Raw genomic sequence first — 22722 nt, 5'->3', positions numbered from 1 at the left:
ACACTGATATCAATATTTAGAAAGCTTTGAACCAAGAGGATGTTTTTACATAAAAAAAAGAAGCATAAATTAGCTAATAAGCCAGTTTAACAGCCTAACCAATCCACTTTTGTCTGGACAGTAAAAGCAGCATAACCTCAAATCACTTTTGCAGGAAGCCCCTCTCCCTCCTTAAAAATCATACACAACATCTTTGCATCATATAAAACGTAAAAAGAGGTAGACAATATAAAAAGTTACACAATTATGCATAATTAGCCTAGCTTAATGTAGGCAAGGCAGGCAGTCCCTGTCATTGGGAAACATTTAGGCTACAGTATCACTGAGTTTTATTAAAGCTCATTGAAAAAAAAAAAAAACCTTATGAAGTTACTGATTCCTTCCAAGATGGTCAAATTACAACATGGGCTACATTCAGATTGACTGGCCAAAAGTCAAAACCTCCCAAATTTAGTATCTCAGAAAAAATATGAATATGCGAGAGGCTGACAATAATTTGGCGTGTCTTGATATAGCCTACATTTACTGGGCAGTTGATAGCTGGTTCTATTTTGTCTTCAAAAACATTTTAATCCAAGGTTACTTATGTCACAGTTGTGACAGTATGAAACGTGACATTAAATGTCTACTCAACATATTTCAGTGACTCATTGGCTGAGAGTAGACACGCACTGATTTACTGCTGACATCATTAACTTTTACATCGTAGTCTACTGCAGCAGCCTACCTCTGTCGTGTTTGCCGCGTTTCTCGGTGGGGTCGACATGATGGGTGACGGCTTATTCCCGGTTGTTCTTGTTATTTTTACTCCTTTCTCACTTCCACTTCTTTACTTCGTAGGAAGTATTTTCTGAACTTCAGTTGCTCGGTCGCTAATGGCAACAATAGCAACGGCACGAGGAGGAGGAATGTCGGTTCCGGTGCTCGGCCTCAAGATGGCGGTGTTTGGCTTCCTATCAGAGCGACGGCCGCTGAGGTAAATAAATACACCATCTAATCACGGTGCAAGAGCTTTCGTCAGTGTTTAAACCTGTGTCAGTATGGCACATCATTAGCTACTCAGTTTTAGTGTGGCAAAATCTCATTTTAAAAGGTTGCATTTCAAATGTAGAGCTTGCTTTTTCGTCGATTTAGGCTAAATCTTCAGGCACATCATGGTCTAGTACTAACGTTACATTGAACCCACGGGACCTGATGAATCCAACTTTATAGCAGTTGGCAACATTTTAACCTTTTATTACACCGTTTAAGAATACACAAAATTTTACAAAATTTACAAAATATCAGTTTGATAACACGTTATGCAAGCTAACAATTATTATTAGATGTACATAAAACCTTGTCTGGGTGTGTAAAGTTATGTACCAGGGCTAGTTGGACATAGGTCTTGTTGGACACCTTAATTGAAAACGTTAGTTAGTTTATACATTTTGATTTCCTGTCATTATTTATTTATTTTTCTTAAAGCTCCACAGCAAGCAACCAATCAAAGACATGGACAAGTGAAAAATCAGTGGCACCCCGGACCAGCCGGACTCTCATGGCATTATGCAGGTTCCAGGGCCAAGGGGATTTATTCAGAGGGCCGAGGCTGGGTTGGGGGAGCGGCCGTCCTGGCCTTTGTGCACGCCCCTTTTCATCAACTAGCGGGCCAAGAAAGACAGACAGAGGAAAGCAACAGCATCCCAGTCCCAGTCCCTACAGCTCCTCCATCTGCACAGCGGAGCTGGACGGACCAGCCAGAATGTGGAGAGCACTGCTACTTAAACTCATTCTCGTCTTCATGTGCGGTGTTAGATGGGTCAACTCTGAGGGTAAGTGGTCTAATTTTTTATTTTATTTTATTTTTTTATGCCTCCTACTTTCTTTCTTTTTCTTCCTGGCAGTTGAATGATTCATTGGGGGAACTGTAGAGCTGTTGAGCTACTAGTGATTCACCCATTGCACTTGTTGCTCAATCAAAACAAACCACTTACTGTGCAGTTAGCTGATTTTTTTTCTGAATTAAAATAGTATTTTCTTTCCAAAGCTAAGACCAAAAATATCCATCCAGTGAGTAAAGTTCAAGTAAAGAAATTAAAGATGCTGAATCAACTGAACACATGAAAATAACCTTGTTGATCATCACAAAAAGCCTCCTTTTTAATGGACTGACTCTGTAGCTTTAAAGTGTCCATTAGGTACAGTAATTGTGGCTGTGGGGCTGGATGTTTCAGCACATAGTATTACTTTAAAGGTTGAGCACAAAGCCTTCCTCAGACAGATTGGAAGTTCTCTTGAGGAACTTTTGCCTGAGCTTTACTGTTGCTAGGTAACAGAAAAGAGCATGTGACTTGCAGACAATCTGTGAGGACTGAGAGCTACTGGTACAAATCTCATTCGATTTTACGCCGTAGACCGCTGATTCAAACTTGATTGCAGCTCGAGGAAGAACTTTATTCCCTCCCCCGGCCCCGAGTGTAAGGCAGAGACACACAAAATGCTCGGATACTGGTCTTATTTTACATGACAGTCTTGAGTTTGTCTCTTGTGTTTGTAGCCCAACTAGATCCTACTTCTCAAATTGTAATCTGCTTTCTTTTTGCTCAACCCTTAGTACGTAAGCTCCTTAGTGTGAATCAAGCAACTAATTACACTGCAGGTGCTGCAGAATGGAACCATTTCTACCTAAGGAGCAGTTTGAAGTAAAGAAAAGAAACTGTATTCAAGAGAAATGAGTCGCAGCTACAGCTTTCTTTATGTATTTATTATGAAACATCCTGGGCCTATTTCCGCACTGGCTAACAGACACACAAAACAAAAAAAGGTGAACTCTGCATGCCTAAAAAGACAATATAACCATGTTGATGCTGAGACTGTGGCATCTGTAAAAGAAAAAAAAATCACTTGGCATTTCCTTTGAATCGCAGCAGTCTCAGTACTTGCAGCTGATATTTGCTGATGGCAACTGAAATGAATAAGATGATGACTTAGCTAAAACCTCAGTGTCTAAGTAGACTTTGTCAGCATATTCATGTTGATTATTAGCACTAATCCGTTGTAATTAACCAACACTAATGTCAAATGCTTACCTAAAATTATATGGAGTCATACAGGTTATGATAATGTTCAACCACTCACCTTTAACCTGAAGTTATAATAACATAACATGTTGTAGGAAAACCTTAATATAATCATGTCGGGAGCTTCCTGAATTCCTATCCGGTGAAATGTAAATCAAATGAAAAGATGTGACACTTAAGAATATAGTGAAAAGATTAGTAATGGTTTATTTATGTAGTTTTACTCTGAGGGGGCAGGGTGTCACTAATCTCTACTTGATCCCCTACAAAAATCCTGAAGTTTGATAATTGTCTCATCCTCACCCTTCTGTAACACATTATCCAGGGCCTTATCCTTGACACTGCTGCAGAATGCTTACACTTGCAATAATAGCTAATGTGACAGTCAGGAGGGATTTCATGGTGCTGATTTGTTAACGACCTACTGACATTATATTAACTAGCCTCTGCCATTTTTTGCTGTTCCAGACATATTTTGTCAGTAAATAGTGTTGTTTTTCTCTCTTAATCATTGACTGCTGATGTCCAAATAACATGTAAAGTGCACAGGAAGAACTCTAATGATGTTAAAGATTAAAAGAAGAAAAAGAATAAGTGAAACACACAGCATATTTGTTAGTGTGCTTGTAGTTTGGTCAGGTGCAGCGCTGCTCTGTCACGGATTTGACCACACTGTTTCGTAGTTTTAGCCTGTTAAAGACGTTAAATTCTTAAAGACATGCTAACTTGGGCAACATGTGCATGTTAAAGCTCACACATGCCGGCTTCTTTCCGGTGTCGAAGCCTAAATCCTTGTGCAACAGTAACACAGCGTTAGAAACAAGAACACAGTTGGCACAAATCAAGCGCAAATCCTTTCTTTTTCCTGCAGCTCCCTCAGTGTAGGTTACCGACACTGAGGATGAAGTTGAGCCTCCAACTTCCAGGTAGTGCGCTGTGACTCACTGTACAGAGGAAAAATAAGTCGTCCAGGGCCTGTGTCAACTTAATTTATGATTTGTTTCACTCATGCCTTTGTTAAAGCGTGATCTAAATAATCATGCTGAGTATTCCTCAATTCCAACCAGACTGAGGCTTTATCCCTCACTCTATTTATTTCTTCCCTTTGCTCCCATGCCACTGCCAAAGCCCCTTGGGTTTTTCACTGTTTTGTCTGTAGAAGTAAGAGCCAAAGTCACTTGTTTGGCAATTGACTGCATTCTGCCGCATTGATTTCCATATGAAATAGGCAGCAGCACTTCGCTCTGACTGCATGGACGGGTCCAACGTCTCATGCTGCCAGCAGCCGTTCTCAGTGACTGCAGAGGGCTGCGTCAAAACAAGACGATATTGACGAAAGCCTGAAGACATCTCCCCTCCACGGGACAACAGGGAGGTTCAGAGAGTTTGGGCAGTTAGTGTACAGGTGTTTTCGTCGTGGGTGGCCATGAGAGGCGAGCCTATGTTTCACTTTTGTTTAACTAATCTCAGGAAACGAGTTTTACTGTACTCTGCTTTCCACTGTCCATCTACAAAGTGGCTTTTTTTTAGGGTGACACTTCCAGTTATGAGTCTGCATCCCTGCTGGCACCTTTTTTGTGCCATTGTAATTTCACAGTGGGGTTTAAGGCGTTTGGGGGGGTTCATTCTAATGAAAATTCCTCTACTGCTCCTCTTTGTTGGTCTGTAGTAGGGTGTCCTTATCTTCCCACATGGGTAGTGCAGCGCTCTCTCCTGCTGTGGGTTTAAGTTGCTAATTAGAAAAGACAAGGCAAGAAAGCGGAGAGGGGAAACACTAACAGAAAAAAAAGCACTCGACATCACGCCTTTAGACTAAACATTTTTATTAACAGATTTGCACCGTTCGGGTCCCAGGCAAATTTACAACTTTGTCAGGATGAGGACAGAGAAATTTGAGGGTTAAGGAAAAGTTACAAAGACGATGTCCTTCTCAGAATGTAAGAGGAACCCCACACAAGATAGTGCTGTTGAAAGGTTCAGCTTCAGAGTATCTGTCACCTTTCCCAGAAGTAATACTGTCAGGGAACACTGCCTGCATTTGAAAGCCTCTAGCTAGCGGATTGGTTTCTCCTTTGGCGTGCATGGTTTTAAGTTGTCAGCCCAGGTCTGAATGTATGGCAACTATAAACATCTTGGTCTTTTCTAAAGCAGACGTTAACTAGTTAAGCTATTATTCACATTTTTGATTCTGATATAATATTTATTTGAGAGCTTTTTATTTAATATGTAATTACCCATACAATAATGCCGTCATTCAATACTTAAATGTATTAAGCAAGCCGTTCATTTTAAGGGGAAATATAGTGTTTCTGTTTAATAGGGCACATCTCTTAGCCATTGTTATACTGTATGCAACACTTGTCCCTGCTGCCATGCTATAGTATAGATGATGCTGGGATCACTGACTTGCAACAAAGGCTCCCTTTGAGCAGGTTGTGAGCAATTTTATCATTAGTAAACTGAGCAGGAAAAAACAGTTTTCTTCCTCATAGGTCCCACAGGAGTTAAATATTGAGCCTCTAAATCAGTATGTTGGTTTTAATTTATCAGAGACAGGAATTTTTGATGATAAACCCTTGACTCTCAGCACAGATAGACAATACATTTTTTACTGTTTACTGGCATAGTTGCTCAGATAAACACACCCGTTTGGTCCTAAATAGCTGCAAGGTGCTGTGGGAATTCTGTAGCTAAAGCAAGCAGATTTGATTTTAGATATGTTGTCCCAGTCTGTCAATAGGCTGTTGATTTTGAACAAGAGGGAAGAATGTTTCCAAAGGCAGGGCAGAGACAGACCACCGACCCCAAGCATGCACCAGCAATCACCACCTCACAGCTCTTCTCATGAAAGATTTGGGTTGAAATGGTTGCGGTACCACCCAGTACCACTATTTATTCCAATTACATTTCAGATCGGACAGGAGCAGCATGCACCATAAATCAGGCTGTCAGAGAGACAATCAAATTTGCACATTCCTATTTGGACGGGGCTGATGGAGTGCTCTGCCACTAAACTATGCTGCCTGAATCAATCGCTCCTGGAAAATGTCAGGGAAGGTAGAGTGGTGGTACCTTATCTCTACAGATGCCACTCAGTGAGAACATCAAAAGGAGGCTCAGGATGAGTGCGGTAAAGGTTGTGTAACTGTCGGGAGGATGGCTGGCACGCTTGTCTCCAAGGCTTGTCAATGCACTTAACAACATGCTTCGTCAGTGGAAGACATCCCTGCCCCCTTATGCTATTTTTTTCATGTCTGAGTTAAATCTAGAATATTCAAGAATTTATAAAACCTCTTTTTAGAGAATTATTTAATAATAACAGGTTTTTGTACAAAGTGCTAATACCACAACAAAAAAAATGTATCAACATTAAAATGGCAAAATGAAAAATTGTATCTGGAAAAAAAAAAACTTAATGTACAAAAAAGCTAGAAATGTATTGAACTACTCTAAACGATCACTGTGTGTAGGATGTGAACTGGGGCAGTTCCGCTGTGGGACAGGCCGGTGTATCCCAGGGGACTGGCACTGTGACGGGACATCAGACTGTGTGGATGACTCTGATGAGCATGACTGTCGTGAGTTATTTCTTGTTTCACACCTTTATGCCTATGTATTATCTCAGAGGGTTGGAGCATTTATGATGTTTATGTGTGTGTCTTCCAACCTGAATTACAGCAGAGGAGAAAAAGCACTCAGATCATTTACTTAGAATTACTCAATTTTACTTCAGTAAAAATACATGAGTGTATTACTGGCTAATTAGACTTTAAATCTCAAAATTATAAGTACTCCTCTTTAAGTCTGTAATCTATAACAATATGTCTATTATAAATGATTAACTGATTATATTTTATGAAGGTCTCAATTAGTATATTATATGTATTTCTTCCTCAGAGTTGTGGTGGACTAGAAGTATATAAAGTAGCATGAAATGAGTATGCTGGTTAAGTATGAGTAAGTGCAGTTGCTGAAATAGCGTTAAGCAAAGTGAAACTGAGCATATTAACTCGGCAACAGAGGATTTAAACTCTTACAGAAAATGAAATGCTCTGTGTGTGTTCCCACAGCTCAGGTAACATGTGATGACAGTCATTTCCAATGCTTGAGCGACGGCGAGTGTATCCCAGATGTGTGGGTGTGCGATGATGAGGAGGACTGTGAGGATGGCTCAGATGAGAGGCAACACTGTCGTGAGTACATGTTACAGTCATTTAACCACCCAAACCTCTGTATTTCTAATAGACACGTAGACCTCAATATCACACCAAGATGAAACAATGAAATCACTGGTTTTAACTGAAATACATGGATGCGGATTTTTAGGGTTGCACTGCACCATTACAATACACCAACTGTAGTCATTTTTAACACAATTTTGATACAAATTAAACTTTGTTACTTTTATTAAGGTCTGTAAAAAATCTTCAAGAAATTAGCCTCTCAAAGGCTACGGAGTTAAGTTACTATATTAGGTTAAGTAGATCAGACTGCAACTACATATAATACATGTGTGGCTCAAAGTTTCTCACGTGCTGCTAAGCAATTCTCCAACCTGTCCTCAGCTGGAAGGACATGCACTAGCGGCCAGTTCAGCTGCAGTAATGGGGCGTGCATCCCAGGAGAATACCGATGTGACCGTCTCGCGGACTGCTCAGATGGATCTGACGAGAGAAACTGCCGTAAGTCTTCTCTGGGGTGGTTTCCCCTTTTTTTTAGTTTTTATCTCAGGCTCCTGTGGCATTTTAATCAATTTGTTAAGATTAAGAGGCTCGCTGACTGACAGAATGGGCCACAATATGCTTCTTGTTGTCAGAGGTTGATTGCAGATTCCTTGGTGGATTAGTCAAGCTGAAGTTCAGCTGCTATGCCATTATTGTGCCGACATGGTAGACTCACAACACTACACACTGTGGTAATCTCACAATTGCATAAAGAATGCTGTGGCGACTGCTGTTGTTATGGTGGTGGCGTTAAATTTGAGTCTCTTATCCTTCCCATTCGCCGAGCTTTTCACATGAGCTGAAAGGAAAACGGTTGTCAGGCTGATTTGAATGCAGAGCATTTCCCTGATGATGATTTAATCTTTCAGATTACCCCGAGTGTACACAACTGAGATGTGCTAATGGGGCCTGTTACAACCGGACACAGCGATGTGATCAGATACTTGACTGTCGTGACGGCTCTGATGAGGCAAATTGCAGTAAGAAACCAGTCAATTTCAAAAACAGGCATTCTCAAGCCTAAAAAAAACCACACAATTAAATGGTTCTTTTTGTCTACTTCGACTGTTTTGTGTTTTCTTTAGCACAGCACTGCAACACGGGCCTGTTTCAGTGTCGTAACGGAGTGTGTATTCCTCAACGCTATGTGTGTGACCATGATGACGACTGTGGGGACAGAAGTGACGAGCTAAATTGCAGTATGTAGACTTTGTCTCCATATCCTCTTTTTTGTTTTAATCTAACCTCATTGTGAGTCTAATGACACTTATCTTTGCCCAGATAGATAAACATGTAACTTAGTGTCTTATCCCCCCTGCAGCATACCCTACATGTAGAGGGAATTACTTCACCTGCCCCAGTGGTCGCTGTATCCATCAAGTCTGGGTTTGTGATGGAGAGGATGATTGCGAGGACAACGCTGATGAGAAAGGCTGTGGTATGGATATGATCGTTACAAACCAGTTCTCATAAATGTACTTTATTTTCACTGCTGGAAATCAGTAATGTTAGATATTTGGCCAGCTAAACAACACCAGAATTGGTTACAACTGGAGCTCTCTGCGTGAGCCTGATTCATCTCCAGTCACCATGGTCGGTTCTGGATAGCAAGGCGCTATGCCTGTGCTCCTTTAAGTGTGTTATTCAAATGCCTCTTTGTGACACAAGATTGCGCAGCCCCCCAAAGGGCTTTAGAATTCCTTCACACGGCTGTGAAGAGTGTGTGTTTTTAGAGGATGGGCTGCAGAAGCCCTCTGAGCCCCCATGTGACCCCCTCCAAGCTCCACTCCCCTGCATCGATTTAAAGTGACAGTAATTTCCCTGACAATGAAGTCCCAGTTACAATTTTCTTAAGATCAGCTACACATTCCTGTGGAGGCTGCCTGTCCCTAATACACACCTCGCCCACTGAATGAATATATTTCACTTCCCAACAGACGCATTTAAAACTCTGCTGAGCTGCTTTTTGGATTTTCTTTTCTATGTGCGAGCCAACCACAGACAAAGATGGTTTTGGGGTTTTTCTACAGATAATGTGCAGAGAGAGTGTTACCCAGGAGAGTGGCCCTGTCCGTCCTCCGGCCTGTGTATCCCCATGGATCACCTGTGTGATGGAACAGCTCACTGTCCCGATGGAGAGGATGAAACTAACACCACTGCTGGCCGCAACTGCAGTGAGTACCAACAAAACTAGTGGCAGTTACATATTAGAACATCTGATATATTACAAAACCTGTGCCACACTTGTCCTCATGATTCTGGTTTGTGTGTTGGAACAGGTATCTGGAGATGTGCCTCTCTAAGCTGTGAACATCGTTGTCATGCCTCTCCTGAAGGAGGAACCTGTTCTTGTCCTTCTGGATACGTTGTCAGCAGCAACAATAGTCGCTCATGTATAGGTATTTAACCTTCCTAAAACTTAACTGCAGCATAGCACAATATTGGAGAATTTCTGTATATGGAGACAATGACAAGGATAAATAGGGATGCTTGGCACGTTCCCAAGTAATAAAAAGTTTTATGCTTTTGTTGAGCATTAACTATGGCAGTAGGTCAGTCCTTTAATAACTTTTATTTGGGGTTTTCTGCGTAAGAGTGGAACAAAATAGGTCCTCAATCACAAGACATGAAAAGTATAGGGTACCCAAATACTTTGTGCATGTTACCATTTACACTTGCAATGTGTCCAGAGTCTTTGCCCAGAGACTTAACAACTCAAATCAGGTTTACAGCTGGGCATATAAAATCTGCTGGACCCAGAGAATGAGGCACGCTGTTCAGACTGTTCAGGAAGTATCATTGACTCGCACCTCTTTGTCCTTTTATGTTGTCTCTTTAAAAAAAGCCTGTTGAAGGTGTAATATGACTCAAACAGAACAAATTGTTTTATAATCCTCATCTGCTTTGGTTTTGATTTCATGCTGAAGACTTTGACGACTGCTCGATGTGGGGAGTGTGCGACCAGCTGTGTGAAGACCGCTTAGGTTCCCATCGCTGCAGCTGCCGAGAGGGCTACACGCTGGAGCAGCACCGATACTGCAGAGCTGACATCTCAAGTGAGTGTCATTCTCTCTCTCTGTCTGAACAGTGTGTTTTACATACAGTATGCTCAGATTTTCATTGTAAGAATAAATCACCTGAATGAGGCCCATTAGCATAGACCCCCCCCCTTTCCTTACTGCCGACCTCTGTGGCTGCTCCACTGAGCGTCTGTGCCTCTTTGTGGTGCATTGCTGCGTACCAAATGTTGTTTTAGTTAGTCTCTTGCCTGCTGAACATAGAAAGAGTGTTGACTGAGAGGCTGACCTCTTTGATTTTAGCTTTAGCAAAGAGAGTGTGAAATGATAATGGCTAGAAATCCCCCGACCTTCATTATTCTGTAAATTTCCCAGTGATCTTTTAGTTGAGCATGAGTATTTCAAAACCTCTGTTTCAATACAAATCAAGCTCTTAACATTTCAAAGATGAGGATTTCTTTATTTCATGTTTTGAGACTTGTTTTTATGTTCTTTTCTCCTGCAGCCGGAGTTCCCTCCTTAATATATTCTAACGGCAGAGACCTGCTAATAGGTGACATCCATGGCAACAATCTGCGCACTCTGATTCATTCACAGCACAGAGGGGTTGCAGTTGGAGTGGACTTCCATTATAATCTCCATAGGATCTTCTGGACTGATACCATTCAGAATAAGGTATTTTTAAACAGTGTATACTATATATATATCACTGTGTAAGTCACAACAGTTGAATGTTACAGCATCAGCTAAAGGAGATAAAATAAACAAATAAGACAAATGATATTACCTTCTCAGAGCAGTGCGCAGTCCCATGGTGACAATTTATGGGGAGTAGAACAGTTTCTTTTTGTAGACTGGAGCTGGCCAGGACCAAATTCTCTGTGTTATCATTTAAAATATCAGCAATGTGGATACTATAATAATGGGATTGGCTCCTTTGTGGCTGGGTCATAATGAACGGGAAGTAGATGTGGAATGGAATCCAAATGGCCTAATCTTGAAACCTGTCTGATAGGCTGGTATGATGTTCACATACCAGGGTGCAATTTTTGTAACTCGATCTTGTTCAAAGTAATCATGCTGTATTTGTTTTCAGTGGCACTGTCCATCTATATGCATTCTTTGGCCATCTAAAAAGTCTTTGTTCAGCTTATGCCTTGGCCTCTCAATGGTTTGAACTGCAGCCACTGGGCTGAAAGACTTGGATACATCTCTGACTAAGCATCTATGTCTATCAGCCACCTCCATGGCAGCATGTCAGATTAAAAGTAGGGAGAGCACAAACAGGGCATGTGAATGTAATGGGAAAGGTTAAACAGTCAGGCTATTTCCACATCTTCAGTTTCTCTTTAAACAGGCCAGTTGAAAATCCTGCTTTTTAGACCTCTGGATCTTGTTTCAAAAGAAGAGAAGCAGAGCTGCTAAGAGTAGTGCCCCTCTGACCAACTGCATGGTGCCAAGGCATCCGGTGTGAGAAACTAGTGCCATCTCAGTATCAGTATAGAGGCAGGTTCAGAAAACTAGGTTACAGATTTAACAAAATGTGCTATAATAAATGTTTTTTTTTTAATTGTTACTTTTACATTTCAAACCATTAATCATGCACATTTGTCCAGTAAAAGAGTTTTTGTCCCTTGTCATGGTTTCTCCTGTTCCTGTTTGGACTGCTCATTCTCAAAGAGGTTTTTTGCTTTAAAAAAAAAAAGATGCAGATTTTAAGATAGATAAACTTTGGAAGTCATTTTAACACCAAACAAGGACTGTGGATCTATCTCCCATGACTAACACTGAAATCAATCAAGGAGGTCATATGGACAGGGATTGCAATTACAGCAGCCAGTAACACTTCCAATCTACCTGTATGTATGTACTGTATGTATGTATGTAAGTATTGTAAAATGAGACACTTGATAAAAAGCTGCCCTTTAATATTTTCCCTTTATTTCTGGACGCAGTGGCCACCTACGGGCAAATTTTCTGACAACAATGGCATCTTTTGTCTACAGGTGTTTTCTGTGGATATGGACGGTTCCGACGTGCAGGTGGTTTTAAACATATCAGTTGACTACCCTGAGAACCTGGCCGTGGACTGGGTGAACAATAAACTGTATGTGGTGGAGGCTAGCGTCAACAGGATCGACATGGTGGACTTTGATGGAAGTAACCGGGTCACGCTCATCACCGAAAACCTCGGAAACCCGAGAGGATTGGCGGTGGACCCCACTGTCGGGTAAACACATCTTCCAGCTTCTGTCCATTCATCTATTCCCAATCTCCACATACAGTATCTGTTGTGCTCCATCGGCACGGAAAAATAGGGGGGTTGTGTGTGTGTGTGTGTGTGTGTGTGTGTGTGTGAGATTAGGAGATTGCCCTGGGTGGATTAGTGAGGAGCAATGTAAGTGATGACCCTCATTGTAATCCAATAGTATAGTTCAAGGGGGGAGGAGAGCCAGGTGGCTACAGGAATTACATATCGTAAATTAATGTACAGCTGCCCGGTGAGTTGCAGTGCCACCCACCTGGAGACATTATGTGGTGCATTGGATACTTAATTAAAAAAGGGATGACTTGTATGTTTTTCCCTAGGTCAATACATGTAATGTTATTCCTGGCTTCAGCTGTATATTGCGGTCCTCATGTAACAGTCCTATTAGATTAAATGTTTCCCCCTCTTTCACAGTTACATGTTCTTCTCTGATTGGGAGGCACTCAATGGACAACCGGGCCTGGAGCGGGCTTTCATGGATGGCACAAACCGTTATGGGATCATAGGCAATAAACTGGGCTGGCCAGCTGGTATCACACTGGACATAGAGGCCAAACGCATCTATTGGGTTGACAGTCGCTACGACTACATTGAAACTGCGACATACGATGGCCTTCACAGGTAAATATGTCGTACATTATTCCTCAAAAGAAATACATTTGCTACAATCATAAAAGCTAAATCCCAAGAATGAACCTTCAGGGTAAATAAGGAGAAAGATGAATGCGTTTCATATTCTAATAAATCAGTGTCATCACCAATTTCTTTATCAGAAAAACAGTGGTCCATGGAGGTTCTGTGATCCCACATCCCTTCGGCATCAGTCTGTTTGAACACAATGTCTATTTCACGGACTGGACCAAGATGGCTGTGATGAAAGCCAACAAGTTCACTGACAGCAATCCTCAGGTGGTTTACAGTTCATCCCAGACTCCACATGGTGTAGCAGTGATTCATCAGCTTAAACAGCCACATGGTAAGCCCCCCCATCACTGAGTCACATTTACTGACTGCTCACACATCTCGTAGTCCACACTGTTCATGCTACAGTTGTGCCATTTAGTGTTTACAGTGTATTTTACTTATCCAGCAACAAATAGCCACAGTCAAAGCTGCAGTCACAATCTGTAATTTATTTCCTGTAAGTATGTCAGTTAAGGGGAATTTTTTGTGTTGTCTCCAGTGTCGAACCCTTGCGGTGTAGATAGAGGCGGATGTGAGCAGATCTGTGTTCTGAGTCACAGGAGTGACAATGGAGGGCTGGGTTACCGCTGCAAATGTCGCATTGGCTATGACCTACATGCTGATGGAAAGCGATGCTTGGGTAAACAGACCTTGTTATTTTTGTATTTAACTCACCTGTACAGCAACCAACAATAGTTTCATCATCAACTCTCCATTTTTGTTTTGTCATGATGTTTTTGTGAGGCTTAATATCTTTGCCGTGGTATTGTTTAAAAAGGTCTTCTGATATCCTATTTGCAGCCGTCAGGCAGTTTCTGCTCTTCTCCAGCCAGCTGGCGGTAAGAGGCATCCCCTTCAACCTCTCCTCTCAGGAAGACATCATCCTGCCTGTCACTGGATCACCCTCCTACTTCGTTGGGGTGGATTTTAGTGCTGAAGATGATGCCATCTTCTTCTCAGACACAGCCAAAGATATTATCTACAAACAGAAAGTGAATGGGACTGGTGAGCATCGTGTCTATTGGCGTAGAATAACTTTTTAGAATATCCTTATGTAATCACAGTGTTTCTTCAGCATATTAGTACAAGGAAAAATATGTTTTGGAGTATGACAAACTATCAGCAGTTAAAATGTTTCCAGTTTTTTCTCTGTGCTTACATCCTTGGATAATTTCTTTCCTAGCAGGGAGCTGTACCATGTGATTCAGCCAGGCTTATACAGGGAGTTAAGGGAGTGCCTGATGGGGCCGACTGGTACAATGGGGGAGTGAATTGACAGTGGAAATGGATCTCATAATCAACGTTCATCTCAAACTAATCACCTGAAATGGCTAGAGCAGACTAATGAAGGTTGTTTTACCAAGCAGTTTTGGTATTTAGTTTCTAAATTATTGCATTAATAAGGAAAAGCAGTTACTAATGTGATAATCCACAAGCAGAAACACCACTGCTCTGATCAGTGATGTTGTTTTTGGAGCTGCTCTCGTTTTTTCTGCCCAGGCCGCATGGTGAAAATGCAAGCTGACAGCCTATTTATTTAAATGTGTTCCTCTTTCATCTCTGTGGTAAACGGTGGTCTGACTCCTTTGATCTGCACAGGCAGGGAGGTACTGGCAGCCAATAGAGTGGATGGAGTGGAGGACCTGGCTTACGACTGGATTTCAAAAAACCTCTACTGGACTGACCCACGATACAGGAGCATATCTGTCATGAGGCTGGCTGATAAGTCCAGGAGAGCCATCATACGTAACCTCAACAACCCGAGGGCCATAGTGGTGCACCCTCTCATCGGGTAAACAAAATAAGAAAATTATTGTAGTTTTTCGACTGTGGCTCCAAAACAAATATTTACATTTTCTTTCCCTCTTGTTCAGAAGTAGATTATGTGGGCAATGCACACCACCTTTAAAACTGCACTTTTAAGGTGTATTGAATAGGGCAATATTAGTAATCATCAGACCATGATACTACCCCAGTATATCTGAGAAAAAGAGCTTTAGGTTAGTTTACAGCCTATGTAATGTATACTGAATACTCTGAAGTTAAATCTGTGAAAATATTTTTTTAGAATATCGTATGAATATCGATGGAAAATATACAAGAGGTTATGATATTAATCGTTTGTATGTTTCTTTACTTTTAATGGAAGTGAAATCTGGCTACACATTGTAAGATGTACTCAGCCATTCATAAAATGTCCTCAAATTAAGCCCCCACCTGATAAAAGGAATCCTTATTTAGAACAAGCTGTTATTCCCAACAGCCTCAAAGTCATAAGGCCTCTGTGTCCAACAGCTGAGATTAGTTCAGCGTGAAGGGCAGTATTGTAGCAAACACTAAGAAGTTGGCTTAAACTGAAAAGCTCTATAAAGTAGAAGAATACAAAAATAAATCTAAATAAACAGGGTTTTTGTGGTAGATATTTCAAAATAATCAGAGTGGGTAGATTTTCGATGAAATATGACACTGATCCTTGTTTGTTTTGCTTTGACAGGTATATCTTTTGGACTGACTGGTACCGACCAGCCAAGATTATGAGGGCATGGGGTGACGGGTCACATGCCCTGTCTATTGTAAACACTACTCTTGGCTGGCCAAATGGCCTAGCTATTGACTGGAGGTGAGTCCAGTGTCCTACAGCCATGTGCCGAAAACACCTTCTTTATTACACAGAAGATTATTTAATGTTTCTTTTTTATTCATAATTCATATTTAAATGACCTTGTATGTGAGTAGTTGGGTGACTGCTTATTTTTTCTTTCCCCTGCCTCCTCCTTTTTCTCCACCCAGCTCAATGCGTCTCTATTGGGTGGACGCCTTCTTTGACAAAATTGAGCACAGCAGTTTTGATGGAAAGAACAGGGTTTCATTGGACCGCATCACTCAGATGTCCCATCCCTTTGGTCTCACCATTTTTGAAGGTGATAATTCTTGCATAAACAACAAGTTATAAACTTCCTGTACAGAACAATGTTTTTGATCTAAATCTAATAGGAGGGAGTTCAGTGCACTAAAATTGACTTTCTAAATGTCAAAAGTGCCTTTACTGTTGCCAGGAGGTGATGTATGATAAAATAACTGAGTTTGTGCTGTTGCTTGTGTCCCGTGAAGGCTATGCATATTTCACTGACTGGCGTCTTGGTGGTATTGTACGTGTGCGCAAGACTGATGGTGGGGAGATGGTGGTTATCAGAAGAGGAATCAGCCACATTATGCACGTCAAGTCTTTCAACTCCAACTCTCAGATCGGTCAGTCACTTCTCTTCTCATAATGCTACTCATCAGTTTTACACTTGTTAGTCATATTCCTGGTATTTACCCCCTGCTCCCCCTCTCAGGTTCCAACCTCTGCAACAGGCAGACAAATCCTAACGGAGACTGCAGCCACTTTTGCTTCCCAGCCCCAGACTCACAGCGGGTGTGTGGCTGCCCATATGGCATGAAGCTGTCGCCCAACCAACAGACGTGTGTGGAGGACCCCTCCAACGAGCCCCCCACACTGCAGTGCGGAGCCAACTCCTTCTCCTGTGGCAACGGCAAATGTGTCCCAAACAGCTACAGATGCGATGGTGTTGACGACTGCCATGACAACACTGACGAAGTCAACTGTGGAATTAACAGTAATGGCCTTTTTGTAAATCCACTTGATTGTACTGTCCTGACTTGACCAGAGCAAAAAACAGTTTTATGGCATGGCTGAATACACATCAGTACTATGATGTGTAAAATTATCTCCTTTTCTTTTTCAGACACCACTTGCTCCCCCTCTGCATTCACCTGTGCCAATCAGCACTGTGTGCCCGCAGGATGGCGCTGTGATGGGCACAACGACTGTTTCGATAACAGCGATGAGAACAACTGTCCTACACAGGTGCCTGGAACGTGCCCCGCCAATCAGTTTACCTGTTCCAACCGCCGCTGCATCCCACATACCTGGCGCTGTGACACGGATAATGACTGTGGGGACAGTTCAGATGAGGCTGACTGCCGTGAGTATCCGTGTAGAGGCCAATGGCTTAAAATTGATTGAATTAGCTTAAGGACTTGTTTTGGCAAATCTGAACTCAGAATTGGCAGAAACCCAGATTCATTACACTGACAGAACTCTGTTTCAAGAAGCCAACCACAAGCAAATATGATTGAAAGTAAACAAAACACATAATGTCCACAGAGGGAATTAAATATGTATTTAGCATGTATGCATGAATTCAGTGGGTTTTTGATTGATGAAATTACATGAATCATAAAAATATGGCGATAAAAGCTAGCTAATAGTCACTTTAAAAAATCGATTAAGACTTAATTCAAACATTTGTATTGACAGATCTGGGAAACACATGCTATCCAGGACAGTTTCAGTGTCCAGACCACCGCTGTATAGATCCCAACTACGTCTGTGATGGGGACAGAGATTGTGTGGATGGAGCAGATGAGCAGGGATGCAGTGAGTACCGCAGTCGTGTTCCCTGTATATGTAGTTATAATATAGTCGCTGGTCTCATCTTCTGAAGTTTCTTTCTCAAACAAATGTGTTAGTTGATCTAATTTTTAAAAACTATTTATATTTTACTCTGTTCATATTTCAATAACTAATAAAATCACTTCAAATTGCTGATAAGCCCTATTTGCATCAGATCTCATGACCATGTAGACATTCCCATGACCAAACTGACAACCTTTCTTTAGCCGGGTCTCTAATTGTGACATATCGCAGTGCACATCTGCTCTTTTCCCAAAGGGGAATCCATTCATTTGTCCAGTCATCCATACTTTAAGCAGCTCTCTGTTTTTACTAGCTTAACATGCTGAAAAAGTTGTAGAGGTCAATTGAATGCTCTGTAAAATTCAACAAGCATTTGCTAAGCCTCTTAGCGTATTGATCTCATTACTTGTGTTGCACAACAGTGGAGCTTAGCATACATACACAGCAGAAATATGGAATATCAGCATTAACATACTCAACTGGATTTTTCAGTCTACAACTGCACTGTGAATGAGTTCAAGTGCTCCAGTGGTCACCAGTGTATCAACTCCTACTACCGCTGTGATGGAGTCTTTGATTGCAGTGATCGCTCAGATGAGCAAAACTGTCGTAAGTATTAAAATGCATTCTTCCTCATAGGCTAAATTACTGAACCATTACTCAGCCTTGAATTATCATGCAAGGAGGTTTGAATTTGTATTCATTTTGGCCTATGCTTACATTCTGTTTCTGTCTGTGGTGTTTTACTAATGTATTTCAGCTACAAGGCCTCCAGGTATGTGCCATCACGAGACTGAGTTCCAGTGCCAGTCGGACGGCAGCTGTGTCCCGTCCACCTGGGCGTGCGATGGTCACCCAGACTGCGAGGACGGCAGCGACGAGCACCACGCCTGTCCACCTCGCACCTGCCCTTCCTCACTATTCCGCTGCGATAATGGAAACTGCGTGTTACGTAGCTGGATCTGTGACGGGGACAACGACTGCAGGGACATGAGCGACGAACGAGAATGCCCCACACCACCTTTCCGATGTCCGAGCTGGCAGTGGCAGTGCCCTGGCCACAGCGTGTGCATCAACCTCACCACAGTGTGTGACAACACCCCTGACTGCCCCAACGGTGCTGACGAGTCTCCTCTCTGCAGTAAGTCTGTTCTCTGCTTTTGTCACCTGAGGCAGCATGGAACATGGTCTTTGTTTACCAGAAAGACTTGATTATTTTATTACATTTCCAAGTTTGTTGGTCCCCTCAAATTCAATTACATTTTCACATCACATGATAAACAGGATCAAACTGATTTTGTTTTATGCAACAACATTTTTGTAGTTCTTGTACTCTATAAACAGGAGTGGCTTCGTTTCACAGAAAATTTGTGTTCGATTTTATCTGTTTGTCTCTGTGTTAGAATCATGCATGTGTGACTGATGATTTGACCTGTATTAACCTGGGAATGATATATGATTTTCCTTTCTTGCCTTTCTCACAACTTTCAGATGAGCCTTTGCCAGGTAGGAACAAACTCTCAATCATTGGTAGAAATGCTGCAAGTAGTTTTAATCAAATTTTCAACACGAACAATGTCTCTATTAACTGTTATGATAGCCATAGATTTGTTTCAAAGCATAATCGACAGGAAAATTTTGTTGGTATTAGAATGTGTGTGCTTATTGTACCATGAAATGTCATGTAAATATGCATTAAAAGCAGTTACATAGCAATGCTAAGGACACTTAATAAAAGTAGTTAGTGCTGTTGTTCATTATCATTTGTGCAGCGTGCATATTAGTGACATGATCTCCAGCTTCTCTACTTATGTCGTATGAATTCATCATTTGCTTGGTTTAATTTGCGATCTCTAGTTTTTGTTATTGAATTCTGCTCTGTCTGCTTTCAACTTAGATCAGGAGAGCTGCTCCGACAACAACGCAGGCTGCACTCACGGCTGCATCCAGGGGCCGTTTGGGGCCCAGTGCACGTGCCCTGTGGGTTATCAGCTGAGCAATGACTCCAAAACCTGCCAGGATATAGATGAATGTAATCCCCCCGGACTTTGTAGCCAGCACTGCTTTAATGAGAGAGGCTCTTTCCGCTGCCACTGCCAGGATGGCTACACTTTGGAAGCAGATCAGCGTACCTGCAAGGCCTCAGGTGAGGAGGGATTATGTCGACCTTTTGTACAGGGAACATGCCTGCTCCCTTGGTAGTTGTAAATAAGAACCTATAATTTTGTGATACAATAAAAAAGGGAATAGGTACATTATTAGTGCATACTGTGATTTGGATGTCAACAGGATTCGCCTATACAGCACATATATCAGTTTTCTCTCCTGTTCTGGCTGCGGGGCAGGAATGAGCTATTAAAGCGGGGAGCCAGGCCCCCAGACGACGAGACTGACACACTGTCTTTCTTCTCCCTTGTCTCTCTTTGCTGCTCTGATTTCTTTAGATAAGACAAATAACATATGTGTCACTCACTGGCCATCACTGGTATAATTAGGACATAATCACCAACAAAGGACTGTTTATGAGGAGCGTGCCTGACATCGGCTCCTCTTCCACACAGATAACCTGCTGAAAGGCTTTGCAATACAATAGGTCATTATTTTGGACAAAAGCACATTCCCCAAGGATTGCCATGCGAGTAGGATCTATTTAACAATCCTGTTGTATAGTTTTGGTAAACATGTGAAAGCTGATAAGTGTTCTTATTAGCATGAGAAAGGACATGAAAAATAGGCGGCTGAGATTTGATGTCTGTTTACAGATTCCCGTCAGGCCTTTTTGCTCGTGGCCAGTCGAAATCAGATTGTGCAAGATGACATAACGGCTCAGCCCAACGTCATTCGCTCAGTGGTTCGAGATGGACGCAACATTGTGGCCCTAGATTTTGACTCGGTCACTGACCGTGTGTTCTGGTCAGACACCAGCCAGGACAGAATCTGGAGTGCTCACAAAAATGGCAGCGACAGAACTGTGGTGAGTTGTCTGCTCCATTTGTTATACTATGTAAATATTTGTGATTATGCATTTTTTGAGCCATACATGTAAACAGCATCCCAAGTAAACTTTGACTAAGAATGATTCCCCTGCAAACAGGTGTTTGACAGTGGAGTGACTGTGACTGAAAGTCTTGCTGTGGACTGGGTGGGCAGGAACCTGTACTGGACTGACTATGTCTTGGAGACTATTGAAGTGTCTAAGCTGGATGGCACCCATCGGACTGTATTAGTTAGTCAAAATGTCACCAATCCTCGAGCCCTGGTGCTGGACCCAAGAGACAGGTCAGTGATTTTCAGGTCATCAATCATTTTTATTTGTGTGTCTCATAGTGCAATGTGTCTCTGTTTTTCATCAACTAAGCTGTTGGCCGTTTGTTTTGCAGTGCTCACTTAATGTTCTGGACAGACTGGGGGAGGAACCCCCGCATAGAGAAGGCCAGCATGGACGGAAAATTGAGGACTGTAATTGTAAGCGAGAAGCTGTACTGGCCCAACGGTCTGACCATAGACTACCCAAACAATTTGCTGTACTTTGCTGATGCCTACTTGGATTTCATTGACTATTGCGATTATAATGGCAACAACCGAAAGCAAGTCCTGGCAAGTGACCTGGTGAGTGTATAGAAGGCAGATTTTATTCTTAAAAGTTTTCTTAATTGTCTGCATTTATGTTAAAAATCTAAAGGTTAACAGAGCACAAGCAATTTCCTTGTGAATTGTATGTGTAAGACACACTTTTTTTCTTTTGCTGCTCTCTATGAAAAGGTACTGCAACACCCCCACGCAATTACCATTTTTGAGGATTTTGTGTATTGGACCGACAGATACATCAACCGAGTGATGCGAGCCCATAAGTGGCATGGGGAGAACCAAACAGTGATGCTGTTCAACCTCCCTCAGCCCATGGGTCTGGTGGCAGCACACCCAGCCAGGCAACCAGCAGGTATGGCGAAGATAGCGAACATAAACCAATTTCTGCTCCACCAGTATTCGCTGTTTTGCCCACCTGACTACATTTGGTTGATGAATAAATATGCAACTGAATTTGGAAATACATTTAGGCACAATCCCACAGAAGCAGGGAAGACTGTTTTCTCATACTTGTTACAGCTATTGCATGTGACCTCGTGTGTATCTGTGTGGTTTGACAATTTGTAGGTGAAAATCAGTGCCTGAGGAGCGCCTGTACTCATATCTGCCTGCTTTCTGCCGTGGGACCAAGGTATTACTCCTGTGCCTGCCCCTCAGGCTGGACACTGGCAGCTGACCAAATCACCTGCACCAGAGGTATGCATCCTGCCAAATGGAGGAAAACACTCATCACTCAGTTTGATGAGAAAGGAAGTCAGGTCAGATGCAGGGTGATAAGTTGATGCACTCATTATGTTTTCATCCTGTGAGCTGTGGCTGTTGTTGTAAAAGAGAAAACTTGCCTTCTCAGACATAATGGTGCTTTATTTGTGGCCATTTCAATGTTGTGAAGAAGAGAAATCTTTGAAAACATTTAACCCGTATTGTACATCGATCCAGGCACTTGTCAACAGTCTCCCATTTAGATTCTGTTATAAACTGCTGTTCCAGTCATAAATATTGAGAATCATATGAGCGTGTCTTTCAAGGTCTTAAGAAGACAAGGGACCTTTAATTCAAGGTCCAAGGAGTCCCCCTTAGGTCAACAGCTTAACTCATCTCAGGTTTCAGCCCATTCAAGTCAAGCAGAACACAGTCTCCCCCTGAGGCCAACGATTATCCAAGAATGAAAATGCCCCACAACCATTCATCGATTCTAATCTCTGATGACAAAGCAAATCAGATTGTGGAACCAACTTTCACCAGTCAATCCTCTGTATAGATAAAGGCCTGTCATCTTGTGCTTCGTGTATGGCACCACATATCATACACTGAAAGCAGCTGTTAGTTTTGGATTACCAAGCTGACATCCAGGAGAAATGCTTTCTGAGCTCAGTTTCAGAATTACGTTTGTCAT

The 22722-nt window shown here is 42.0% G+C and overlaps 1 protein-coding gene across 2 annotated transcripts in view; it reads left to right on the top strand.

The window, feature by feature from the left end:
- Positions 1-1705: 1705 nt before the first annotated feature.
- The window catches only part of lrp2a (low density lipoprotein receptor-related protein 2a), a 44958-nt gene continuing 23941 nt past the window's right edge, over positions 1706-22722 (top strand). Inside the window, exons 1-32 of one of the 2 annotated variants that reach the window (XM_083997351.1) lie at positions 1706-1814; positions 6533-6640; positions 7133-7255; positions 7628-7744; positions 8155-8265; positions 8371-8484; positions 8607-8723; positions 9316-9459; positions 9565-9684; positions 10213-10341; positions 10808-10977; positions 12309-12532; positions 12986-13192; positions 13345-13547; positions 13755-13895; positions 14057-14260; positions 14855-15047; positions 15750-15875; positions 16046-16176; positions 16367-16504; positions 16594-16875; positions 17005-17244; positions 17580-17699; positions 18231-18347; positions 18499-18879; positions 19230-19244; positions 19636-19884; positions 20501-20712; positions 20833-21017; positions 21119-21347; positions 21501-21678; positions 21894-22022. In XM_083997351.1, the coding sequence (XP_083853477.1) occupies positions 1745-1814; positions 6533-6640; positions 7133-7255; positions 7628-7744; positions 8155-8265; positions 8371-8484; positions 8607-8723; positions 9316-9459; positions 9565-9684; positions 10213-10341; positions 10808-10977; positions 12309-12532; positions 12986-13192; positions 13345-13547; positions 13755-13895; positions 14057-14260; positions 14855-15047; positions 15750-15875; positions 16046-16176; positions 16367-16504; positions 16594-16875; positions 17005-17244; positions 17580-17699; positions 18231-18347; positions 18499-18879; positions 19230-19244; positions 19636-19884; positions 20501-20712; positions 20833-21017; positions 21119-21347; positions 21501-21678; positions 21894-22022 (5227 nt within the window). In that variant the 5' untranslated portion in view covers positions 1706-1744. The remainder of the gene's footprint in view (positions 1815-6532; positions 6641-7132; positions 7256-7627; positions 7745-8154; positions 8266-8370; positions 8485-8606; positions 8724-9315; positions 9460-9564; positions 9685-10212; positions 10342-10807; positions 10978-12308; positions 12533-12985; positions 13193-13344; positions 13548-13754; positions 13896-14056; positions 14261-14854; positions 15048-15749; positions 15876-16045; positions 16177-16366; positions 16505-16593; positions 16876-17004; positions 17245-17579; positions 17700-18230; positions 18348-18498; positions 18880-19229; positions 19245-19635; positions 19885-20500; positions 20713-20832; positions 21018-21118; positions 21348-21500; positions 21679-21893; positions 22023-22722) is intronic. The other variant, XM_083997352.1, reaches the window with a different exon arrangement.

The sequence above is a fragment of the Trachurus trachurus genome, assembly GCF_905171665.1.
Source record: "Trachurus trachurus genome assembly, chromosome: 21".
In the NCBI taxonomy this organism is placed as follows: Eukaryota; Metazoa; Chordata; class Actinopteri; order Carangiformes; family Carangidae; genus Trachurus; species Trachurus trachurus.
Note: the sequence above shows the minus strand (reverse complement) of the source record. Positions and strands in the feature narration are given on the sequence as shown.